This window comes from Pogona vitticeps, chromosome 1 (genome assembly GCF_051106095.1).
Source record: "Pogona vitticeps strain Pit_001003342236 chromosome 1, PviZW2.1, whole genome shotgun sequence".
Lineage (NCBI taxonomy): Eukaryota > Metazoa > Chordata > Lepidosauria > Squamata > Agamidae > Pogona > Pogona vitticeps.
Window position 1 is genome coordinate 72147876 of NC_135783.1, and position 24107 is coordinate 72171982.

At 41.2% G+C, this 24107-nt stretch overlaps 1 protein-coding gene across 2 annotated transcripts in view; it reads right to left on the reverse strand.

The window, feature by feature from the left end:
- Window positions 1-1835: 1835 nt before the first annotated feature.
- Window positions 1836-24107, reverse strand: part of OPRM1 (opioid receptor mu 1) — a 35990-nt gene continuing 13718 nt past the window's right edge. Inside the window, exons 2-4 of one of the 2 annotated variants that reach the window (XM_072995126.2) lie at window positions 19592-19944; window positions 13488-13627; window positions 1836-7720 (exon numbers count right to left, since the gene is read on the reverse strand). In XM_072995126.2, coding sequence (XP_072851227.1) covers window positions 7682-7720; window positions 13488-13627; window positions 19592-19944 — 532 coding nt within the window. In that variant the 3' untranslated portion in view covers window positions 1836-7681. Of the gene's footprint in view, window positions 7721-13487; window positions 14009-19591; window positions 19945-24107 lie in introns of both variants that reach the window. The other variant, XM_020803220.3, reaches the window with a different exon arrangement.

Consider the following 24107-nt stretch of genomic DNA (forward strand, 5'->3'; position numbering starts at 1 on the left):
TCTACTTACAGAAGCTGATCCCACAGCCATAAATACTCACCTCCCAAACAAACTGCACCATAGCTCAGAGTGCTACTCCTGTCTTCTGAAGATGCCAGCCACAGAGACTGATGAAACGTTAGGAAGTACAACCTTCAGAAAACAGCCAAAGAGCCTGAATAACCCACAACTGCTCTAACCATTTTTGCCTTTTGTTTCTGTCCATGGAGTTTTCTTAACAAAGATCCTGGAGTTGCTTGCCAGTTCCTGCTCCAGGTGGATCACTTTTAGTCAGAACTCTCCACTATGACCTGTCTGTCTTGGGTGTCTCTGCACAGCATAGCCCATAGCTTCTCTGAATTACTCACGCCCCTTCGCCACGACAAGGCGGCAATCCATGAAGGCAAGAGGAGAAGGGGACAGCAGAGGACGAGATGATTGGATAGTGTCATTGAAGCTACCAACATTAATTTGACCAAACTTCTGGAGAAAGTGGAAGAAAGGAGGGCCTGACATGCTCTGGTCCATGGGGTCACGAGGGGATGGACACGACGTATTTTGATTCCAAAATTTTGTAACATATTTTGAAGAGTATAGCTGCTACAGAATATGAGGGTGGTTTTTCAGTATATACATATTTTCAAAATAAGAAAGGGGTGGTTGGGTGGTTGGGAGGGAGAAGAAGCAAATATGATCCTCCAAGATTCAGAAGTAGGTATGTACAACCCTCTGACTTTGGAGTGCCCCTCCTGTAATCTACCAGCTGGTTATCTATTGATACGTACATCTTGCTTTTGTTGCTGCTTCTAGAGTATTGCACAATTATATGCATGAAACCTGAGGTTGTGCCCATGGTAGCTGTGAAAGTACTTTGGCGGAAGTGTTATCCATGAAGCACTTATGCCAGCACATTGTGCAGTTGGTTGAGCTAGGGATGTGTACCCAATTTTGCAATGGTAGAGCACAATTTCTTGTTGAGCATAACACCTGGCACTTTTACACCAGTGTAACTTTATGTTACACAGCATGGACAGGATTTTGCCAACTGTGTAGTAGTGAGTGATATGTATTATGCATGTGAATTACACTGTCAGACCACTACACAGTTTTTTCCACCCTATTGAAAAATTCCTGCAGATGCTCTTGGGTTTGAGGCTGATTGTCATGAAAGACTCATATGGCTGGTGCTCTCTGTATAACCCATTCTTACCTTCTGGTGCAGGACTGGTCTCATGTTCTGGGCCCTTTTTGTCTACCACTTAGATAGCACAACAATATATTTCTCTTTGCAAATGGACCATAAAGTGGTCTCAGTCAGGTGTGTCACACCCCTAATTTGCTGATCACCAGATGTTTTAAATGACACCTGCCATCATCCCTAGCAGTTGGCCATGCTGAATGGAATAATGGGAGTTACAATCCAAGATATTTGGAGGATACTAGGCTGGGAAAGGTTGTTGCAAGAATAGGATATTCTTGAAGAATGTTACTGTATTGAGCCTATAGATTATTGTAGTGAATGGTAAAGTTGGCCCAAGAAATTCTGGCAGTCAAAACAGACATCAAAATGATTGACTTTGAAGAATTGAATCATATCTTCCCTCCAATGAATTATGTTGCAATGGGAACCATCAGAAAGTATTCACAGGCCCTGTTGTAATAAGGAGTTGTAGAGTTTCAGATCATTTCACTTCAATTTTTTCAGAATAATTTTGCAATAGATTGTGACCGATGAGATCATCTCTTAGTGTTTCAGTAAAACAGAGCCCCAGATCGGTTGCTTGAGGTAGCTGCTTAACTTACATCTTTGTATGTTTGATTGTAAAGCAGACATTAAATAAAAACTACATGAGACACAGCTTCACCTTTATTAATGCATCAAGGGACAAAACAGCAAAATGTCATAATAAAGCATTTACAATGTAAAGCATTTACAGTGAATATTCATGCCTTCTCACAGCACAGCTCAGCATTGTTTATGCTGTGCCTCAAGGTCTTCCCATAAGCACTTTTAAAAGGTACATCGGATAATGTAGTCAAACCAATCCCTAAACTGAACTAAATGAACATTTCAAATTATTGTGCTTTGACTAACCGCTAGAGAGACTGCGATGCTCAAAAACATCTATCTTCTCCTGGCATAAAAGAAATAATGATTTAAAGTAATCAAGAGTGTCTGTGAAAGCTGATGAGTGCAGAAGCCTTTCTGTGGGCTCTTCTTTAGTTTAATTCTCTTTGAGAGGAACATAAGAGGTTTTTAATGAACTTTGAGTATCATAACCACTTAGATTTCTTCTGAGCTCCAAAATCTGCATTAGGACACAACAGTAACATTAACTACATTTTTCAACAATTACACTATTTTCAGGCAAGCTGTTCTTCCATCTTTTTCATACTATAATATACAAAATGTCTCTAATAGTAATGCAATATCCTTCCTTTCTAGCAGCGCATATAATGGAAGTAATGTTCAACTTCTGTCCACCGGAGCCTTCACATAACAGGGTTCTCAGGGTCATCATTCATTCCATTAATTGGTACTAAGTGTTCAGATTTGTTTCCTGTTTTATTAGGCTAAAGACATGGCTTTACCCCCTTGCATTGTAGGCAGGGAAATAGCTGTGTGCTTCTACTTGCTGCAAAGCCTCATGTTCCCAAGACTATGAAACAGGGCCTGTTTTCCTGTATTACAGAGCTCTGTAATAGAGTCAGAATAATATATTAATATTGGCTTCAACTGCATGAATCATTTCACTGGAGTGTTGACAGAGGGGCTGAAATCTTTCTGCTTTGTCACACATGCAGAAAGTAAATGACATAAACCTTAGTGACTTCTAACTGGCAATTAATGAATCATCACTGGCGTTCTTGGGGGGCGGGAGGAGGCACCTGCTTGTTCGGTGCACACTTGAGAATGTCAGGGGGGACTCATTAGCTGCCAGCTAGAAAGGACTGGATGATACACCATTTGCCTTCTGCATGTATAGCAAAGCAACAGGGTCGCAACCAGTATTTCAGAGATCAGATTTCAGGATGCCATTGTGTGGCTCTCTGCAGAAATGTCCTAATTTCAGCCTATCAAGGTCAAGGTTGCCATTTGCTTGGGGTCGACCTGTGCACAAAGGCAGCATTGTGGCATCTAACAAGGTCATCAGATCTGATTGGGGCAGAGGCAGAAAACTGCATGATTGGCTGAAAGTACAACTTTTGTACAACTTCGTACATGATTGTACAACTTTTTCTGGGAGAGCAGTCGCAGCCTTCTGCTTCTTGTCTGTATATACAAAACTGTTTTGTTTTGTGGGTTTCTTTAAGCTGTGGTGAATTTACCTTTTGTTTTTGCACTAGACATTAACAAATGCAACTCCAAGCTTGTTAATTAATGCTTGCTTTCCTTGCACTGTTTGCTGTTGTTTGGGACTGCATAGGGTTTGTGTGTCTCACATCTGCTAGTTTGCCTTGCAAAGTGTAGGCCTAGGGACATCTTCTTTAGATCAGGGGCTCTTCACCTTTCCAAAGACTTTTATTTTATTTTGATTTTTATTTCAATTTATTTCAATTCATTTTATATTAGTTTAGTTAATTTCTTGCTCTGGTCTGACCATTCAAGCCAATCTAGGGGCAAATACAGAGTCTCTGTTGGTTAGCACTTTTTCTTGAGCTTGGATTGGGGTTCAGTCACAGTCTTCATTTTGTACAGATTTTTACTCCATGGCCAACATAAAAGCCTCAATATTTACGTCAAGGCTGTTTCTGTGAATTGCTCCTCTGCAGTGCAGCGGGCTCACTTTCCTTATGCAAATAATTTGGTTGTTCTCAATGAATATCTGCAATATGGAATGAAAGAATAATGCCTGTAAACAGAAAGTGGACATACCATGATGGCTAGTCCTTGGTGTTTGTGTGTGTATATTTATTTTATTTATTTATTTATTGGATTTCTATCCCACCCATCTAGACCAAGGTCTACTCTGGGCGATTTACAAATTTAAAAACAACAAAACCAAAAACATATATTATAGGTCCAGGACGACGAAGTATAAGAAATTGAGATATGGCAGGAGGGAAAGCCTGCCCAAAAAGCCAGGTTTTAAGTTTATTCCTGAAAACACCCAGAGAGGGAGCCAGGTTGATCTCCACTGGCAAGCTGTTCCAAAGACGAGGGGCCAGTGCCGAGAAGGCCCTGTTCCTCGTTCTTTCCTTCTGGACCTCCCTCGGCATTAGGCCCCTCAGCTGCCCAGCCTGGCTGGAATGAGTTACTCTGGCAGAACTGGCAGGGAGAAGGTGCTCTGCCAAATACTGAGGTCCTAAATTGTTTAGGGCTTTATATGTAATCGTAAGAACTTTGAAATCAAAGTGGAAACGAATGGGCAGCCAATGCAAGGCAGCCAGAGTGGGTAAATATATTGGTACCTTTTCACCCCTGTAAGAAATCTGGCCGCCGTATTTTGCATCATCTGAAGTTTCTGCATCAGTCTCAAAAGCAGCCCCACGTAGAGCGCATTACAGTAGTCTAATCTTGAGACTACAAGCTCATGGACCAAAGTGGTGAGCACCCCCACATCGAGATAGGGATACAGTGGGGCAATCCGCTGGAGGTGAAAATGTGTGGAATGGACCAGTGGCGACACCTGGGTCTCCATGGTGAGTGTCGGGTCCAGATGTACACCCAAACTGCGAACCTCACTCTTGGTGGTAAGAGTCACCCCCCCCCAAAGGAAAGGGAGTTTCCCAGACCACTGATGTCTGGGATACCCACCCAAAGGACCTCTGTTTTGCCCAGATTCAGCCTCTGTCCATTCACCTGCATCCATTGCTGAACAGCCCCCAGGCAGCACTCAAGGGATGAAACAGCATCCACTGTTGTTGGAAAAAAGGAGATGTAGAGCTATCATCAGTGTACTGATTACATGAAGCCCCACAGTCCCTGATGACCCCTCCCAGTGGCCTCATATTGATGTTAAACAGCACTGGAGAGATGATCGAGCCCTGTGGAACCCCACAATTGAGACTCTATGGGGCCGAGAAACTCTCTCCAATCTGCACTCTCTGGGGACGGTCCTCCAAGAAGGAACAGAGCCAGGCCACTGAATCCCAACTCAGAGAGCCTCTCCAGGAGAATACCATGGTCGATGGTATCAAAGGCGGCTGAGATATCGAGAAGCACCATCAGAGTCATTTTGTCCCTGTCAGCCTCCCTCAGTAGGTAATCAAACAGGGTGACCAATGCTGTTTCCGTGCCGTGGCAAGGCCTGAAGCCTGACTGGAATAGATCCAGGGCATTGGTTTCATCCAGAAGAGCCTGCAGCTGATCGGCCACCACCCTCTCAACTACCTTGCTGAGGAAAGAAACATTGGTGACCGGCATATAATTACCAATATTGTCTGCCGCCAAGCTCAGTTTCTTCCTAATGGACCTAATGAGTGTCTCCTTGAAGGCAAGGGGAACCAACTAAATAATATGTGAACCTACCCTTTGGAGGGAATATCTGTGGGACCTTTATAAATGCTGATCTTAGTTTTGGTTTTGGTTTCATCTGGGGGGGTATTTATCAGGAGGGGTGTTTACATTTGGCTGCTAGAAGCCATATGGAGCCCTGGGGAAAGGGCTGCAATTTTTGATGGACAAGAAAACTGGGCACCTATAACATGAAGGCTCTTGACTCGTTTGCTGCTGCAGATCCCATCACTCACTTTCTTTACCCTATTTCTTTCTATTCTAGCTCTCCCCTCCCATTTATGTTGCTTTTTTTTGGTAATAGTTTGAGTCAAATCTGAAAGGTGAATTAATTAATTAATAAGCTTATTTAAGTGGTGATGTGAGGATTTGGGTGGAAATCCATTAGAATCAAATGCTGCTGCCTGATAAGAAAAATGTCTGGCAGCAATATTCTGTTGTAATGCACTATTTTGTATGAAAAGGGAAAAAATGAAATCAAAACCATTAATAATAAAACTGGCAACATAAACATATTTGGTTAGGTTAAGCACAAATACGATTCCAAAAAACTTAATTGAGATACAAGCGATAAATAAGGCACTTATTCATGGATGTGTGTTCACACAGACCTGTACACATGGATTCAGTTAGTGTGACTTGATCTTACTCAATTAACAGATCTTCATCTCCTCACTCAAGGAATAGTTATTCTTTACAGAAGTATTCCTTAAAACACTAGATAGGCACTACTTACATAACTGAGGAGCAAAGAAGAAATGTAAAGACAGTGGTAGAAATGTCAAAAGGAAGCAACGAGGATAACTTTCTTTACAGTGCACACAAATTCATGTAAATGCTTTTTGCTTCCTGGGTAATTTTTGACCATTTAATTATAGCACACACTAAACAACAAGTATAAAATGTTATATAACTACAAGTTATCTATGACTTTTTTTACTGTTGCTCATGCTAGAGACGAGATTGTTGCTAGAATATGCTGTAGAATATGTTGTAAGCTGTTAATTACTTTAGCTACTATCATTAGATAGTGACACTGGTGACAGCATTGTTAATGGAATAGAAAACCTTGTATTGTGTATGAACATCGAATTCTTGTTTCATTTTAAAAGAAAATGGTAATTTCTTGTTGCTTAAGAAATCAATGTTCTAAAATACACTTCTGGATGCTTAGCTACTTTACAGATGTGATTACACACACACACACACACACTATTTTATATACTACAATATAGATGTACCTTAGCTATTCTATAAGTAAATATACACAGATTCTTCAAAGTAAGCTATTTAAATTATATGGAACATAGGGTGGATGGATGGATACTTTTAAAAGGCAACATCACTGTATTATTTCACTGCCAAAAGGTAAGCACTATTCAAGGATTAACAATGGTATTTACACAGCTTACAAGGATGCTCTGCTTACAAGGATGCTTTAGAAAGAAGAGTCAGCCATAATTAACAGCTTTGCTAGACTTTGTCCATACCTCAAAGGGAGTCCTCAGTCTTCTAGTTTGTAAATGTAAAGAGAAAGATACTTGTGGTTTTCAGGTCAACACGGAATGTGGATGGAGAATCTTCTTTGGAAATGAAAGATTTCAGTTTCATCTAATATTCTTTTTAAATGTCTCAGAGGTAGCTTTGATCTGTCTTGTTTCTGCACCTAGTTCATAAATAATTTTTCCCATTGACCATTATATGATGGAAATAAGAAAAAAAAATCTTGCATACCAACATGAGGATAGGTAAAGAATTGTTTAAATCCCCTTGACGCAAATGTACTAGGCATACCACTGAGGGATAATCACTCCCATGAAATCTTTTCCCATGCCTTGCAACTGTTTTTGAAGGAGGGAAGGCAAAGGGGAGGAGGACAGAAATAGTTTGGAATTAATTTGATTTTGTTCAGTTGTTGCCAGGATCTACTTTAAATCAAAGTTGTCTAATCCCATGTTCACAGTGTGAGCAACCATTATATTCTTCGTGGTTTTGTTTTTAGTACCTTCAAGGAGGGGTGGCAAGTTCTCATTGAGTCTGACTCTGCTCTGAAGTTCTTTGTGTCCAAAATGTGCAGAGGAAATTTGCCACAGAGGCATATTGTTCAGGTGAGCGTTATAAGCAGGCCCTTGCCTGAGGAAGGCGGGGTGGGCAAGAGAGGTGAAAGAAACCCTCCTCCTGCCACCACGAGTACAAGCACTCAGGGGCGCTGGCTTTGGTTGTTATGACAGCAGGGGGCCCCTGTCACGGCAGTGGTGTGGTGCCAACATCCTGAAGTTCCAACTGAAAGGAAAGAAATACAAGGAGAAATGAGCTACTTTCCCTACCCATCTGCTTGCAAAGGAGGCCTGGAAGATTTGCTCGGCATTTGCTGCTCCTTTCTCAGCGAACAAAGCAACTGCAACGTGCTTGTGAGAAGGCAGGAATAATCTCTTTCCATTGCACCATAAAACAACAACAGCCAAGGATGCTGGAACAGTTCCAATGTAAATTGAAGAGTCATCTCCCTGGAGGAGGTAGCACAAATGAGCTTTAAGATCATGAAGGGCTTTGTGATAAACTGGATGACTTGGTGGGAGGACCACTTTTAAAAGTCCATGCACTCAGTGGTCAAGCCATGGAGATGTCTTACCACTGTTCAGCCGTGTGGTAACAGCTTGCCTCAGAACTCTGAATGGGCCAAAAATTACACACAGCTATTTATGAAGCGAATGTTAAACAACAGCCACACATAAAGACCCTCATCACCTCAGGCACTCGGAAGTCTCCTCTTCCTTCCAAAGACTGTCCTCTTCCTCCCTTCCTGTCCCTTCTGCTTGGTGTGGCTACACAGCTTAAACACATCACACTGTATCTTTTTTTAAAAGGTGTCCTTAAAACCTACCCTTCCCATTAAAGCATTGGCCCAACTAGACCTTGGAAAAGTTACTTTTTATGGACTGCAATGGCCAGAATCTCCCACTGGTGGAACGTGGAATTTAGAGTACCCCACACTCAAATTTTCTAAGCTCTGGACACTCCCCCCTACTAAATCATGCACATTCTTGTCACTCTTCTAAAGCCCACATTCTTCCCACTCACCCCCACCCTGAAACTCTATTGTTTCCTCTGCAATAAATTTTAGACTGTAACATTCTCCTCTCTCCTCTTTGTAAAGCATTAATTTCAGAGATAAATTGGCAATTGCAAGGTTAATTGAGACATTTTTCAGAGCTGCACATATATAAAAACATTTGTTTCTCATACTTCAAAAGCACAGAACATTAGCAGGAAAGTTTCAATGTTTATGTGCCCATTAAACAGGTGTGCTTTTTAAGCATAACTCTCTTTTCAGTGTGGAAAGTTTGCCACCCATCCTGTGTCTCTCCTGGAAATATCTTCACACACCCAGTCCTTTTACACACACACACACATACACACACACACACATACACACTTTCCCACCAACATGCCTAGATTTCCTTATCCTAATGGATCACATTGATAAACTGAGGAAAGTTCATTTGTAGACCCCTAGCACTTCTGAAAGTTATAGTTAGCTTCCTTTGTGACAGCATGATTGAACAACTGGCCAATGTTTGTCTTGAAGACTCATCTCATCAAGATTCTACTGTACTTGAAAATTGCTCAAGATCCTCAGAAATTGAAATGAGCAGCAATAACAAGACTCCTTTTAAATCCCAAAGGTTGGAATATGAAGGAAAAGTCCTTCTCTTGTAAACAACCTCACCTTCACTTAGATGAACAAATGTGGTTTCTATATCTACAAAACATACCACATAGAATACACAAATATTAGCATTACTACACTCAGAGACAGACACATAGTGATCATATTTTTGTACGTAGATAGTTCTGCCTATGAATAGGCTAAAACCTTTGTTTTCAGTGGTTTTGAAATGTCATGGAGGTCTGACTGCAGACTTTCTCTGCTAACACTGGGCAACACTGTGAATACATCACATGGTATAAAGATGTGAATGAAAAAAACACAATCCAACAGAATTGGGCACTTCTTTCATTCACCCTTAGTTCCTAGAAAGCCATCAAGTATCTCCTCTGACTATATTAATAAGGACTAAGTTAAAAGGATATGGGATTTTCTCTCACTGACCTATTGTGTGCATACATCTAATAAAATCAGGATGAGAATCCATGCATCTAATAACATGGGTGTAGCCCACAAAAGCACATGACAAAACCCAAACAAAAGCAACCATGGAAGACTTCAAGGTGCCACAACATTCTTTGTCAGTTTTGTTACAACAGGACAGACCACCGTCATTAACCCCTCACAAATCTCAATCTACTTCACCAGATGCAAGTCATATTATATACGTACATATGCTAATCACCTTGTCTATGCATGGGTTTAATTACCTGCCAATAACTGTTGAATAATTCTAATTGACTATTAACTAAGCTCATTTCACTGCTGGTACATTCCTATTACATACACCCCCAACTCCTGGCATTCCAGCCTGATGTGGAAACTTGTCATACATCTGAGGAAGTGGCTTGTAATCAACAAAGGCTTGTGCTGAATAAAACATGTTAACTTTTAATGTACCCCAAGTCTCCCTGTTGGTTTTGCTGACTAGAGCAGCTAAATCCCACTGCTTTTAAAAACTTACACTTTAGAAGGTCTTTTTCAAAAAATCTGCTTTGATGTGCCTTTGTCACTCACTGCTTAGTCAGTTCTGTGCCCATGCCTTGACTGCATGTATAAAACCTTCATCTGGCTTGGTGCTTAATATGCAAGAAGCCTCTTTCTGAAGCTCTCTGCAGGCACTACAGTCATGCAGCCAAATATCAGAGTTTCATTTGGATCTCACCCCTTTGAGGTCTTTGGTCTTTCTCTCCACCCCACACCAAAGCATATGTTTGAAGATCTCCTAGATATGATAAATTGTTTGCTACTTAATAGCAAAATAGTTTGCAGTGGTCTTCTAAGGTTAGAGAGACCCTTAATTCTTAACTGTATTTCTGGTAGGAACAAGTTTTAAGTGAAACATTTAAGCTGAAAAATCCCCAGATGTCCATCCAGAGAAGGAGACACCAAATTGCCCCTGGATCCTTGACATATAGTATCTGGGTCTTCATATGGCAACTTCAGATGTTCAAGGGAGTTCTGAAAGCCATTCTGGTGATAACAACATTAAGAAGGCCATAATAAGGTATCCATATTTCAATGTTAGTGCCAGAACCCATTTATTCATTTATTTATTTATTGGCTGGTTGATTGGTGTCCTAATCTCTGCCTTATTGCTCAGCCACAGAATGAGACATCACATGTTTAATCAAGCTGAATAATGCATTGGCTTTACATTTTTATGTCCATTTTTACTAGTGTATTATGTATGACTCTACTTATTTTTTGTACTGCAGGAAAATATAATGATGGATGGCAAAATGTATGATGAAGTTGAATAAAAAAATAAGTGGGAATGGTTATAAAGAGAGACCAAGCCAATATGCATGGCTTTAAGTTAGGGGTGCTATCCTTTAACCAGGTGAATTAAAACACCACTAACTTAAAGCTGCACATACTGGCCATGCATCCTGAAAGTCATTGCCTCAGTGGACCAAAACACCTTAGTTATCAAGGTGCATATTGGGATAAGAGTATAGTCAGAACTACTGGAGCATCATATTAATGACTGAATAGAAAACAAGCCACTAAGCACTGTTAATAGTTACTAATGACAATCTGAGCTCCTTATTTGCCAACAGAAGGATTTTCATTCACAGTTGCATGTAATAAGCAAAATGTTGTTATTGTTATGTGCTCTCATGTTGGAATTGACTTATAGTGACCCTAATAGAGTTTTCAAGGCAAGTGAGATATTTAAGGAGTGGTTTTGCCAGTTCCACTCTGCCAGTCAGTTTCCATGGCTAAGCAGGGACTCAAACTCTGTTCTCCAAACTCCTTGCTGATCGTTCTATACACTACACCACTCTGGATACCCAACAAACAAAATAATAATAGTATATAATTTCTCTCTACACATCTAAGTATCCTTTGAATTTTTATTATTTTATAGAAGGCATAATATTGCTTTTTGTTGCTCCCAGTAGTAATCTATCTGACAAAGAGTTTTTGGAAAGAAAAGGTGGTTTGCTGGGTGCGACCAAACTCTGTCCATCGTAGGTTCTCCACTTATTAAGGACAAAGAGCCCCACAATGTATCAACAAAGAGAGGTAGGGGTTTTTACCTGTGCATTATACAGATGGTCTCCAGGCAAGAAAGCTGCAAAGTTCTAGAAGGATAGCTGCAGGACCTCATGAGTTATGATATCTGAACAGGTCCTTAAACAGTAAAACAGGGTGGCAACAGAAGGCTTATCATCTCACTCACCCATCTTTACTAAAGCCAAATGCACAATAACTGGAAAGATAAAATATACAGATGGGTCTGTCACTCATTCAATCCAACCCCCTCTCTCCCTTTTTCTATCCTAAACATTTCCACATTGATGAAATCTATAAATGGCCTTTTGTTGTTTGTTTGATGGCCTGTCTTTCTGAATGGTTGATATTGTACAAAGCTAAAGGCCCAATTCAGTTGAGGTTGGGGCTGTTTTAGAAGCAGCAATGGCTTGTAGTCTGAGTGTTGTGTATCCCTCCTCCAACAGCTCCAATTCAGAAGGATGCTGCTTCACCTCAACAAATACCAAAGCAGCCCAGATCATCTTCCAGCTTCATCTGAATTCAAAGCACATCCCACTAGTACTAAAATTTATCAAAATTTTATACAAATTGTATATCTAATTCAGGTAAATTCGGAGAAGTCCCCAGTCTGAAACATTTGACTCTTAGATCTGAAATCCCAGTTCTGCTCACAAAACAGGTTCTTGTGCCTACATCACTTGTTTTTCCCTGCATCTCTTCACTCAGAGCACTGTTGTCGACTGTTTGCTTAGCTGCCACTGTACCTGAAGCCATTTTTTTCTGCCATCATTGCAATATTTTCAGCACTCATGGCCAGTGAATATCTGATGTGACCCCATTACGGTTGTGATGTATAGGAAGGAGAAGAAACTGTCCCTAGAAGGAGATGAAGGCAAGGAAGGGAGAAGCTAAAGAGTAAAACAGATGGTACCTTTAGACATATAATTTTAGAGGGGAACTTTTGAACTTCCAGAGGTTTTGGTCTAAAGCTCCCATCACTGAACATCATGAGATCAGTGGCCAAGGATAAAAGAGTGACATATGTACTTAATAACATCTCCAAGATACAAAGATTCCCCATCCTTAATTCAGGGAAAGGGTAATTTGTTCAAAATCTAAGCATGCTAATGGAATTAGAATCATGGGCATAAAATATTATATTGATAGAAAGTTTATGATGTCAAACAGCATCACTAATTGATAGCACCACTGTCTATCAATCAGTGGTGCTGTCAGAACAGGGCCTTAGGGTAGATCCCACCTGCCCTACTCAGCAGAACGTGACACAGGAACCCCAATGACAGCAGAGCTGGCTTCAGTGCACATTAACTATGCAAAACTCTCTAGAAGACTATTAAATCCAGAGTGTAGCAACAATTAAGTGCACCATTGCTACCAATTAGGGGTATAAATGAGTAAGACTATTAATGTATCTGCAAAGCTGGCTGTGAGGCCAGTTCCTAGTTATACAGAAAATCCTGGGTGGCATGGGCCAATGTTCTGGTTTAGTACAAGCAACTCTGAAAATATACAGTTCTAGACTCTTGAGTAGTAGCAAACTTTCTCAGGTTGAAAACCATAAAAGCTTCTCTCTCATTTCTTATCTACTGAAAAACAATGGTTTGATTCAAGAGTGAGCCATAAAAGGCGCATCTGAGAGCTCTCTGGCTTCTTGGTTAGGGCTGAAGGTATCTAGCCAGCTCAGTTTAGATTTGTCTTTCCAACTTTGCAAACCACCCCAGCTATGGAAGATAAATCAAATGGGCACCATAGGTCTTCCAGGAGCTACACATCAGTAAAGACTGTGATTTCAGAATTCATGTCATCTCGTGGCGGTATTCTTGTATCCAGAGATAACACCTCCACTGCTAGTCATACCTGCTGGTTAGTTCTATCCACTGTGTTGGCAGTGGAGGCGTGGTCACGAGTGTTTTGTCGGACACGGGTGGAATTTTGTTGATCAATGGTTGAAGCTGTTGGGATGCAGAATTCTCTAAAACACCTTTTGAAGTTCTCATCTAGAAATGCATAAAGGACGGGGTTAAGGCAACTGTTTGTGTACCCTAAAGCAATACAGAAATGCCAGGAGACTGTCTGGAATGTTGTTTCTGGAATGTAGACCAAGGCTTTAATGATAACGTAAATATGGATGGGAGTCCAGCAGATGATGAAGACAGCCACTACCACCAGGACCATCCTGGTGATCCTCCGAAGATTCCTGTCCTTCTCCTTGGAGCCAGAGAGCATTCGGACACTCTTCAGGCGCAAAATCATGAGACCGTAGCACACAGTTATTATTAAAACTGGCATGATGAAGGCAAAGATGAAAACACAGATTTTCAGCAGGTTCTCCCAATACCAGGCTGGGTGAGAGAATTTAAGGGTGCAATCAATAGAGCCTATAATAAAGGGAAAGGAAAGGACTTTTAGCAAACAGTTTCATTTGGATTTCTCTTTTTCTCCCCATTCCAACATGAATCCAAGCCCATTACTAAATCATAAGGAAATGGAAGCCAATCCAACAACAAACTAAACCTGAATAACCGTTCCCAGTATTTGTTCTACTGGAGTGATTTTCATTGACAATTGAATATATTTTCATGGAAAAGTGTTGTGTGCATTTTACATAAGCAGGTTCATCAAAACAAGCTGAACAGCAGTACTTTTGGTTAAAGTGTTGCTCAAAATATAATGTTATATTTTGAATAATTTAAATTCATAGCTGTCTCTGTTCTTCTATGTCAACTTTCTTCATCTTGGAGGGGGGAGTATAAAAACATTTGCAACAGAATTACAAGAAATGCCATTCACTGGTATTAGGAAAGATGGTGTTAAATGTCTTCTTGAAGGCTTTCACAGCCAGGATCTGATGGTTGTTGTAGGTTTTTTGGGCTGGCTGGCTGTGTTCTTGAACCTCAAGAACACGGCCAAACAGCCCGAAAAACCTACAACAACCATAGTGTTAAATATTTCCTTTTTTCCTTTCCAAAGCAGTTCACTAAATACAAAGATGACCTAGAGTATAAACAGTACTACTGTTCAAAACTACCATCACTTAATTAAGAAAAGGAGGGGAAGAGGAACCTTTTTTCACACAATGGACTACATTTCTCCAGTAGAAACCTCTTGAGGTATGTGTGCCAACAATGGATCAATCAATATTTACAGACTCTTTCACACACTGAGACCATTCATCTCCCTCCTACCCTTTTCCAGAGCCTTCTGTTAGTTACACTTCTAGATCAGGATAGAGGGATTCTTGTAATCCAAAAATGTAAATTTCTTGAGCTCTGCCTTCTTCTGTAACACACAAAGAGGTATTTGTGTATTCCCCTTTCCTCCAGTATGCATCTCTTGCTCAGTCAGGTGGCCAATGAGGGAAAAGGTGAGGCATGATGACTTCAAGGTGCTCTACACATTCTGAGCCAGAAACTTCCAGTAGATCTGGTTTGGTTCACAGTGCCTTCACGCACTGCTGTTTCATGGCATTTCAGGTATCTTTTTCCAAGCAATTCTGGATATAGAGCTAAGGAGCAAGATTATGGAGGCAAGGCTGCCTTTGACCAGCTACTGTGGAGACCTTATTAAACTGAAAACTTAGTTGATTGTAATATTGATCAACATCACAAATTTCTGAAACCATATTGTTCCCAGCTGCTTCAAGATGCCTCCCCTCTTTTCCAAGATCGCAGTTCCATAGGTTACATAAGTGACTAAAGTACTGCAATAGTCCGATATTCTATCCCGTATGAAACGTTTCTTGTTTTATTATGAAAAGTTGGCTACTGCTGCTCAGCAAAATTCTCCTGAGGAGTGTTTGTGGAATTTGTTATTTGCAAACACAGGGGCAAATTGATGTAGATCAGATCAGTCTACAACACCAAAAGGTTGCTGGTGAATGATACTGTGACAGTTAGGGAAATTTACAGATGTTACATCTAAGAATACAATGGTAAATTGCAGTCTTGTGGACAATTTTATTTAATTTGGGGGTTTTGTTTGTTTGTTATTGGCAGGTTGTTCAGGACACAATTAAGCTTATTTTGTAGTAGAATCTAACCCCACCTTTTGTTTAATGTGATTACTGTTATTTTGTGGATTGTTTGTTTTATCCTTTCCCCCCTGAGTTATTTGCTCACTCCTTAGCGATTTAGGCATTCACTGATTTGTTAATAGGATCTTAAGCCTTATTTGTTTAATTCAATTGTAAACTATGTATACTATTTGGTTGGAATTAATTTCTTTAATCTTGCTTGGGGGACCTTTGTTGTTGAAAGCTGGGCAGGGTATTTCTGTTAATAAGGAAAGAATAGGAACTATGGTTTGGTGTTCTGAATTCATTTAGAGCTCAGAGCAATCATTGTTACCTTTGTGAAGCTAGATTTTAATTCTTCTTTCACATCAGAAGAGGATTAGGGAGGAAAGTGCCGGCTATTAGCCAACCATGGAGGAGGCCAGCAGCAAGCTCATATCTGTGGTAACGGATAGGGGGAGATATGACATTGGAAGGAAAACAGGCCATTACAGGAGAATGCACCTCAGATGTGTATTATTTGTTCCATGCTCTAGATCTTCCAGCAAGCATAATTGAGGCAATCTTATCAGCCAACCCTCTGAAAGGCTCATCCTACAGTTAAATGTCAGGTTGATTCAAAATAAGTATGAGCTAATTTGGGATCTGATAGCAGCCCCCCCCCCAAAAAAACCAACCTGGTTGATTAATTAACCCTACGTGGGTGTGGAAGGTGGGGTTGTTCTCTCCCCTTGGAATATTCTGTACAGCATCAGGGCAGATCAGAAATGCAGGGAGGGGGTGTTTCCATTGACCATAGGAATTATATTAAGATCAGCAGAATGTCTGCCCGTTTTTGCCCAGGCCTGGAGTGCCTGCACTTGATGTTGGACCAGTGGGACAGAGTGGGGACCACTTTGGCATACTGCTCTCCCACCACAACCCAGTTCTTTCCCTATCAGGGCTGACGGACTTCCTCTTGGGTGTGCTGTTGAAGTCACCCAGACTGTTACTTCTGGGAACTTTAACATTTATGTGGAAACATGTGTCTCCAGGGCAGCCTTGGAGTTCATGGATGTCATCATGATGAGATATGTAGTCAGAGAAATGTAAAATGGAATCAGACAGGTTCTGTGTGAAGATGATTTGAGAGACATTGAAATGTGTTTTTCTAAGTGCCATGAGAGTGTTTTTCTGAAGTCCATTACAGCCTGGTTTGAGATAATGATGAAGGCCAAAGGGAGAGGCCTGTGGAAGACTCAACATTCCAAGCTAGTTGGAGAAGAGATAAACAACACCTGGACTCTCATGGGAATAAGGAAAGGCGGAAGGTGGTGCAGCCTCTTGAAGCTAATTGTTTAACAGCGAGAAAGGCCAAGAAGAAGGGAGGAGTTTGGGAAGGTAGAAAATGGATGATGGGTTATGTGAAAGTGGTTCAATGGTTCATGTGTTGTTCTGATCTGGATTTCAATTCCATGATGATGGGAGAGAAAGAACTTGATTGAGAGAGGATGTAAGCAAAGGAGAAAGAAGGAGGTGGGGCTAGCCCACTGTAGCCCACCTTAGTTAGCTTAATTAGTGTTTTTTTTATTTTAAATGGGAAATAGTTATTTTATTTAACTGCAGTGATCTTTGAATATGTTCTTGATCCTAATGCTTGTGCAATATTAGCTTATTCTAATGAAACTCTATTTTTCTAGTAAAAATTAATCATAAAAATTTTACAAAAGGACTGGTCTCTTGAACAACAAGGTCTGGCTAAATCCAGGAGGTGGAAAGGGCCACAAATTAGCTATCTTTTAAGAGTGCTACCTAACTGAGCTGTTGTGAGTTTTAAGGAATCACAAAGCCCATGTGTCTGTACTTGCAAAATACTGGTTAAGAGTAAAGTGTTCTTTTAAGGTGAGACTTATTCAAAGGACTTATGCTACACACTGCTGAAGTCTTGGGACTTGCCCCGGTGCAAAGGTGGTAAGTAGGCAGCCTGTTGAACTCTCTGACTGAATGCCAGCAGCCCGTTAGGGGGTCTGGTGCATCACAATGGACACTGTGGTGTCCACGGGCCCATTCCAACAAGCCATTGGTCCTACACATGTGCCATAGCATACATTGGACCTGGCGTTCATGTCTGGACAGAGAGATGATCTGGAGGTGGTAGACTCTTTGTCATCCACCATGTCATGGTCAGATTGTCACCTGCTGAGATTTGGACTTTGCCCAGTGATCCCCCTCCATTAGAGTGATCTGCCCCTAAAGGCTACTGGATCCAGTTAGTTTCCTGAATGCCCTTGGAGGTCATACCCCTAATTTAGTGGTACCCTGTAGAAGCTCAGGTCACCCATTGGTATTCAATGGTGACCTGGGCAGTAGACACGATCAAACCTATATACACTCTTCACTGCAGAGCCTGACTCTCACCATGGTTCATGGATGAATAGAGAGCAATGAAGCAAGTAAGAAGATAGCTAGAGAGCAAATGGATCAAAGCTCCCTTGGAATCAGGAAGCTGTTTGGAAAATACTGTAATGCACTTCAGGGAACAAAAAGAGCTTATAATACTATCTTGATTAATGAAGTCTCTAACCAACAGGTGGAAGTCTTTTGAGTGTCCACAGCCTCATCAGCACCAGACAAATACAAACATTACAATCAAGTATAGAAAATAGCAACGGGCTTGCAGCCCATTTTAGATCTAAGGTTGAAAACATCCGGTGGGACTTCAAATGCCCTTTTAGTCCAGTAGATCAGATTGAGATGTCAATGCACTGTCTAGTCATGGTTTACTGGATCAATTTCAATTAGTAAAGCCTGAGGAAGTAGACAAGGCACTTGCACACTGTAAAACTACTGCTTTTCTTGTAAATCCTTGCTAATCTTGGCTCTTAAAATCTGCAAAGAATACAGTGGTAGAATGGGCCACTCATGTTATCAATGCATCACTTCAGGAAAGCCCTATGCCTTTCTGTTTAAAAGAAACCATAATAAGGATCAGTCTTAAGAAAACTAATCTAATAACAACTGGTGCAAATTAATATTTTGTTTTTGGGCAAGTTAATTGAGAGTGTGGTGGCTGATCAGTTGCGGGGAATATTGGATGAGACAGTCTGGATCCATTTCAGTCAGGATTTAGACTGTGTCACTATACTGAAACAGCACTGATTTCTTTGCAAGACCATCACCTGAAGGTGGCTGACAGGGGGAGGGCAACCCTGTTGGTGCTCCTGGATCTTTCTGCAGCCTTTGATGCCATTCAACCACAGTATCCTTCTAGAAAGACTATCAAATTTAGGGATTGGGGGTTCTGCTTTTTCCTAGTTCCAGTCCTTCCTTGATGGCTGATCCCAGATGTTATAGCTTGGGGATGCAGTCTTAACCCCTTGAGACCCCTGTTATGAGGTCCCACAGGTGTTGGTTATCCCCCCAATGCTTTTAACATCTATATAAATCTTCTAGGGGAAGTCATTCAGAGTTTTGGAGTTCATTGTCACCAGTATGCTGATAACATGCAGCTCTATCTCTCTTTTGCTTCATCTGCAGAGGATGCTGTTTGGGTCCTTGAACACTACCTGGCAGTGATAACAGACTGGATAAGAGTCAACAAATTGAAACTGCATCCGGATAAGATGGAGATATTGCTGTTAGGAAAATTGTCAGATCGGTCAGAGGGAAGTTTACCTGGCCTGGATGGAGTTACACTCCCCCTGAAAGACTGGATCTACCGCTTGGGGTATTTCTGGACCTGGCACTCTTTATGGTCAAATGTATAGCTCAGCGGTTTAGCTATCTGGCTGTGGAGCCAGAGGTTGAGAAATCGATTTACCATTTTAGTTTGGAGCTGATAGGACTGGGAGTCCAACACCCTCTGGTGGGTTGGAGTCTGGAGAGACTAATCCAGTGTCAGTACCCAAGCATTTTGATTCCCATCAAAAAAGCAAAATGTGCACAGATGGAGAATAGAATTTGCACTCACCTTTACTTTCCTTTGTGGTTGCCATCACCATAACAGGGATGCCAATGGCTGAAGAAACAATCCAGTTGCAAACATTGACGATTTTGGCATTTCTAGGAGTGCGGAAATCCAGAGCCTTGACTGGATGACAAACAGCTATGTAGCGATCAACACTCATGGTGCAGAGGGTGAAAATACTGGTGAACATGTTGTAGTAATCTATGGATATAACAATCTTGCAGATAGTGGTGCCAAATGGCCATGTTCCAAGGAGGTAATTCACACTTTGAAATGGCAGTGTACTTGTTGCCAAGGCATCTGCCAGGGCAAGGTTGAAAATATAGATGTTGGTGGCAGTCTTCATTTTGGTGTATCTAAGAAAGGCAACAGAGCAGAGGAAAGAAAATCACAGACCAAAATCATTGCAAAACCACTGACTAGCATGTGGGGGGGGGGAGCACTCCTTAGATCAAGCATATTGTTGTATTTCTGTGCTTTGATCCATCAATATGGATCATAATTGCCAAAGCAATTTGGCAAGGAGGTGAGAGGTGACACAACTAAGGAAGACATTTCAAATGAGTAGACTTCAAGTGTTGTTGGAATGCAGCTCTGTGATTCCTCACAATTGGCTATGCTGGCTAGTGGTGATGGGAGTTGTCATCTAGAAATTGTCAAAGCAGGATGCTCCAGATGTTGGATCACAACTCTTATATACCTCACCTTTGGTCATGTTGGTTAAATCTCCTCAGAGTCATAGTCCAATAACATTTGATTGAATACTGTTGTAGCCCATCAACAGCTGGGCCACACATTTTGGACCCTGGTCTCTAAGAAACATTTGCTATGCTTCTTTTGTATTGAAGTGTCACCTTCTCCCACCCATGGCATGACACATTACAACTGTTAGATTTCTCAAAGAAATTATTTGAGCTGTTTGGCAACAAAGTCCATTTTGCCAGAATCTCAGGATCACCAATGCAATATCAGATCTCTCAGGGCTGGAGATCATATGGAGATGTTTTGGACTAGAAGACCCAGAAGCTTTGGCCAGTGTTATGAATGATACGGAATTGTGAGGGCTCTAATCAAGAACAGCTGAAAGGACAATGCATTTCTTTATAGGTACACATTATGGAGCTCCAAATTTAGTGCATGGCTTTGCTATATTTAACCATAGTTGGGATGTTCTTTCAGCTTCAATGCCATCTACTGTACTCCTGCTTGTTTCACTAGAACTAAAGCATCCCCTGACAATGAGGCTATCTGTCCTATTGAATCGATTTTCATTGTCTTCAATTCAGGTTCTTTCTTGACCAATAAATAAATGTCTATTAGTAGATCTCCTTGGATCGAAGGCAAAGAGCAAAGGAAAAAAAATGCCACAAAGCAGCTACAAGAAAATCTAATGTCTTTGTCTAGAATTATGCAAGGTTTCAGCCCATTATCTTTCTTGAAAGAGTTTCATGAACAGCTGATAGCAAAAAATCAATAGCACCATTGGCTTCAGAGTGGGGTTTTCATATAAATTCACTTTATGTAATTCCTGTTCTGCATCTGGCAATAATCATGTTAATCCTTTTCAGATCTCTTAACCTGCACAGAGGTTTGGTTGTAAACTTTTCACTGTCATGTATAAGTGGAACAGAAACATGATAAATAAACATCCATCATATCTGCTTTGATTGCTGCTCTCCTAGGGTCCCTGGAAAATATTATCAGATTTCCCTGCTCATTGAAGGAGCTCACTGACACAGGAAAAAGCCTCCTCCAGAGCCTTGCTCAGCCAGTGGGGTATTTATTTGTGAACATTTTGGATTTAGATGAAACTGCTAAAAATCCTTTACATTCAGAGGTCAGAGGCCTTACTAAGAAAACACTGTAAAGCAAATTGTTCAGAAATTCCTCTTTACAGAACAAGTTGAGTTGGATATAACTCAGTCCTTGTTTTCTCTCAAGTTGCCAGAAATTATTTATGGCGTGCCTCCATAAATTGGTAGATAATTGTCAACTGCTTTTGGTGACTCTTTGAACAGTATACTATTATACTGCACATTTGGTTAGGCTCGATAGTCAGCCATTGTTTATAGCAGCCAGTAAGGTCTGACTAAAGAGAGTTGTAACAGGTCATCAGTAGGCATGTGATTTTTGGCATTCGTGGACTACACCCCCCAGAAGTCTGCAGGTATCTCCACAGCCAGACTTCTTGTGGTTCTAATCAAGAAAACAAAGTCATGAGAAGTGTTTTCAAGTTCTTAAACTAATGAAGTAAGACTCTGGCAATCATTTTCATCTTGTGGAGAAGACAGAGGAAATGGGTGGGCAGGGGAACTACAAGGGATTATGGGTCTGGAAGTCTCTGCTCATTAGCTTTGCACAGAAATTCTCTCTTTAAAAAACAACCAGACTCATAATCCCTTGCCGCTGCCATGAAGCTTAGCCCTGTCCACCCATTTTCCCTGCCTTCAGTGCATGATGAAAATGTCTGCTGGGGTCTGAACCTGTTAAGAACTGGAAAACACCTTTGGGGATGTTAATTTCTTGATTAAGTCTGCAGATGTCTGGCTGGGGGAATTCCTGCAGACTTCTGGGGGGGGGGTTGTAGCCCACAAAGACCTGAGACCAGGTGGGGAGTCCTTTCAATATGACAACGGTGAGCTCTTATAACATTATAGAAGCAGAGCAGGCAAGTGGTGGTGGTGGGGGTGAGAGTTTGTACCACTTCAGCTGAGTGTTGTGCTACAAGGGGGCTCATAAATTGTTTTGGAGGTGCTCCATGCTCTGTCTTACTGCAAACAACCCAACGGGCTCTACATTAGTACACCAGAAAGTCAGGACTAAGGAAAAGGGACTGGAAAGAGAGAGCCAATCTCTTGGGCCCACTGTGCCATCTGGAGCAACACATACACTAATGCCTTCATGTTAGAGCCTGATGCCAATTGGGAAAGGGTGGAGGTGGGGGGCCCTGGCTTTCAAATCACCTCATGCACAAAAATCAAACTAGCTTCTCTTCCGGTGCTGTTGCCCTTAGGATGCCCACTTAGAGATGTGGAGAAGCAGCATAATTTCCTGACACTTCAACCAGATCTGGCAACTCTGTCCATTGGAGCAAGTAAATATATCCCTTATGTGGGAATTGTATTGTAAGAGGAATTAAGAGGGCCAGAACAACAGCCAAGGCTAGCCCTGTATCAGCAAGCATCATCCTCGGGCATATATTTCTGCATCACAGTAGGGGCAGGATATTAATATCTTCCCAGCAGAATGACTTGAGTTTCAGCACCTAAAAATTGACAGGCAGCTGCCATTTTGTATTTCCAACAATGCATCAAGCTGACAAGCTTCCTGCACAATATAGGAAGTTTCAGAATGGCAGCTGCCTAGGAACTGTCTCTAAGCAGCTTTTCCATTTCCATTGGGGTGTTAAAACTGTACTACATGACAAGCCCCCAGCTAAACCTAAAGGAGGAGGGCTACCCTTAATCCAAGTAGTTATCTTGTGTAACACTACACTCTCTCCAGTGCGTGCAACAACTGCTCTCTTCCAAACTATGACAGTGTTCAGCCCAACATGTTTTCAAGAGAGATGCCCCTCTGCATCTGTCCTGCTCTGTATGTGACAGATTTACCACAGGATACTCATGTATGCATCACCCTAAAAGAAAATATACCTCAGCCAAAAACAAAAGAGAGACAGAGAGACAGAGAGAGAGAGTTTCTCTGCTCTCTGTTTGCTGTCTCACTAACTCTTGATGCTCAGCTACAATGCATTTGCTTTCTGATTCTTCATCTTTAAACCTGAGCAGGACTGGATAGTCAGACTTCATGTTGGGCTGTGCTAGCTGCCTGAGATTGATTGATTGATTTCAGTGTTCATAGTCCAATTGCAGTCACATAACTGCAGTTCTTGTATTTTCAAAGCTGAATGAGCCAATCTTGATGAAATTCAGCCCACTGACTTCCCAGTCTTTAATTGCTGCGGGTACTCTTCATACGTAAACCAATATTAAATCATTAATGGCATCCCTGATATTCTTGAGAAAAAAGAAGTCTCATCTACAATGCAGGAGTAAAGCTGTCCATTACAACCTTCAGCTAATTCTCTTGTTCCTTTCTGCTCACACAACTCACTGTTGCATGAGTAATGGTGCTGTTTTAAAAGTAGCCCAAAGACATATCTCAGTAACTCCTTGTAAAGCATAAGCCATGTTGAAACCAAAGGGAGTAATCACTATATTAAACAAGAGCATTCTGAGCAGAGGTAGTAACCTATGTACTTAGTGGGGTTTGTGTGTTCTGCGCTGTCAAGTCAGAACTGACTTATTGCAACCCTGATAGGGCTTTCAAGGTGAGATATTTAAGGAGTGGTTTTCCAAATTCCACTTCCCCAGTGCATTTCTGCAGCCAAGAGGGATTTTGAACCCTGTTCTCCAGAGTCCTAGTCCATGATTGTATCCATTATACCACACTGGGAACTGTCCTTAGTGGTAATACTGAAAAAATACAGTAAAGGTTGTTAACAGGATACTTTCCATTT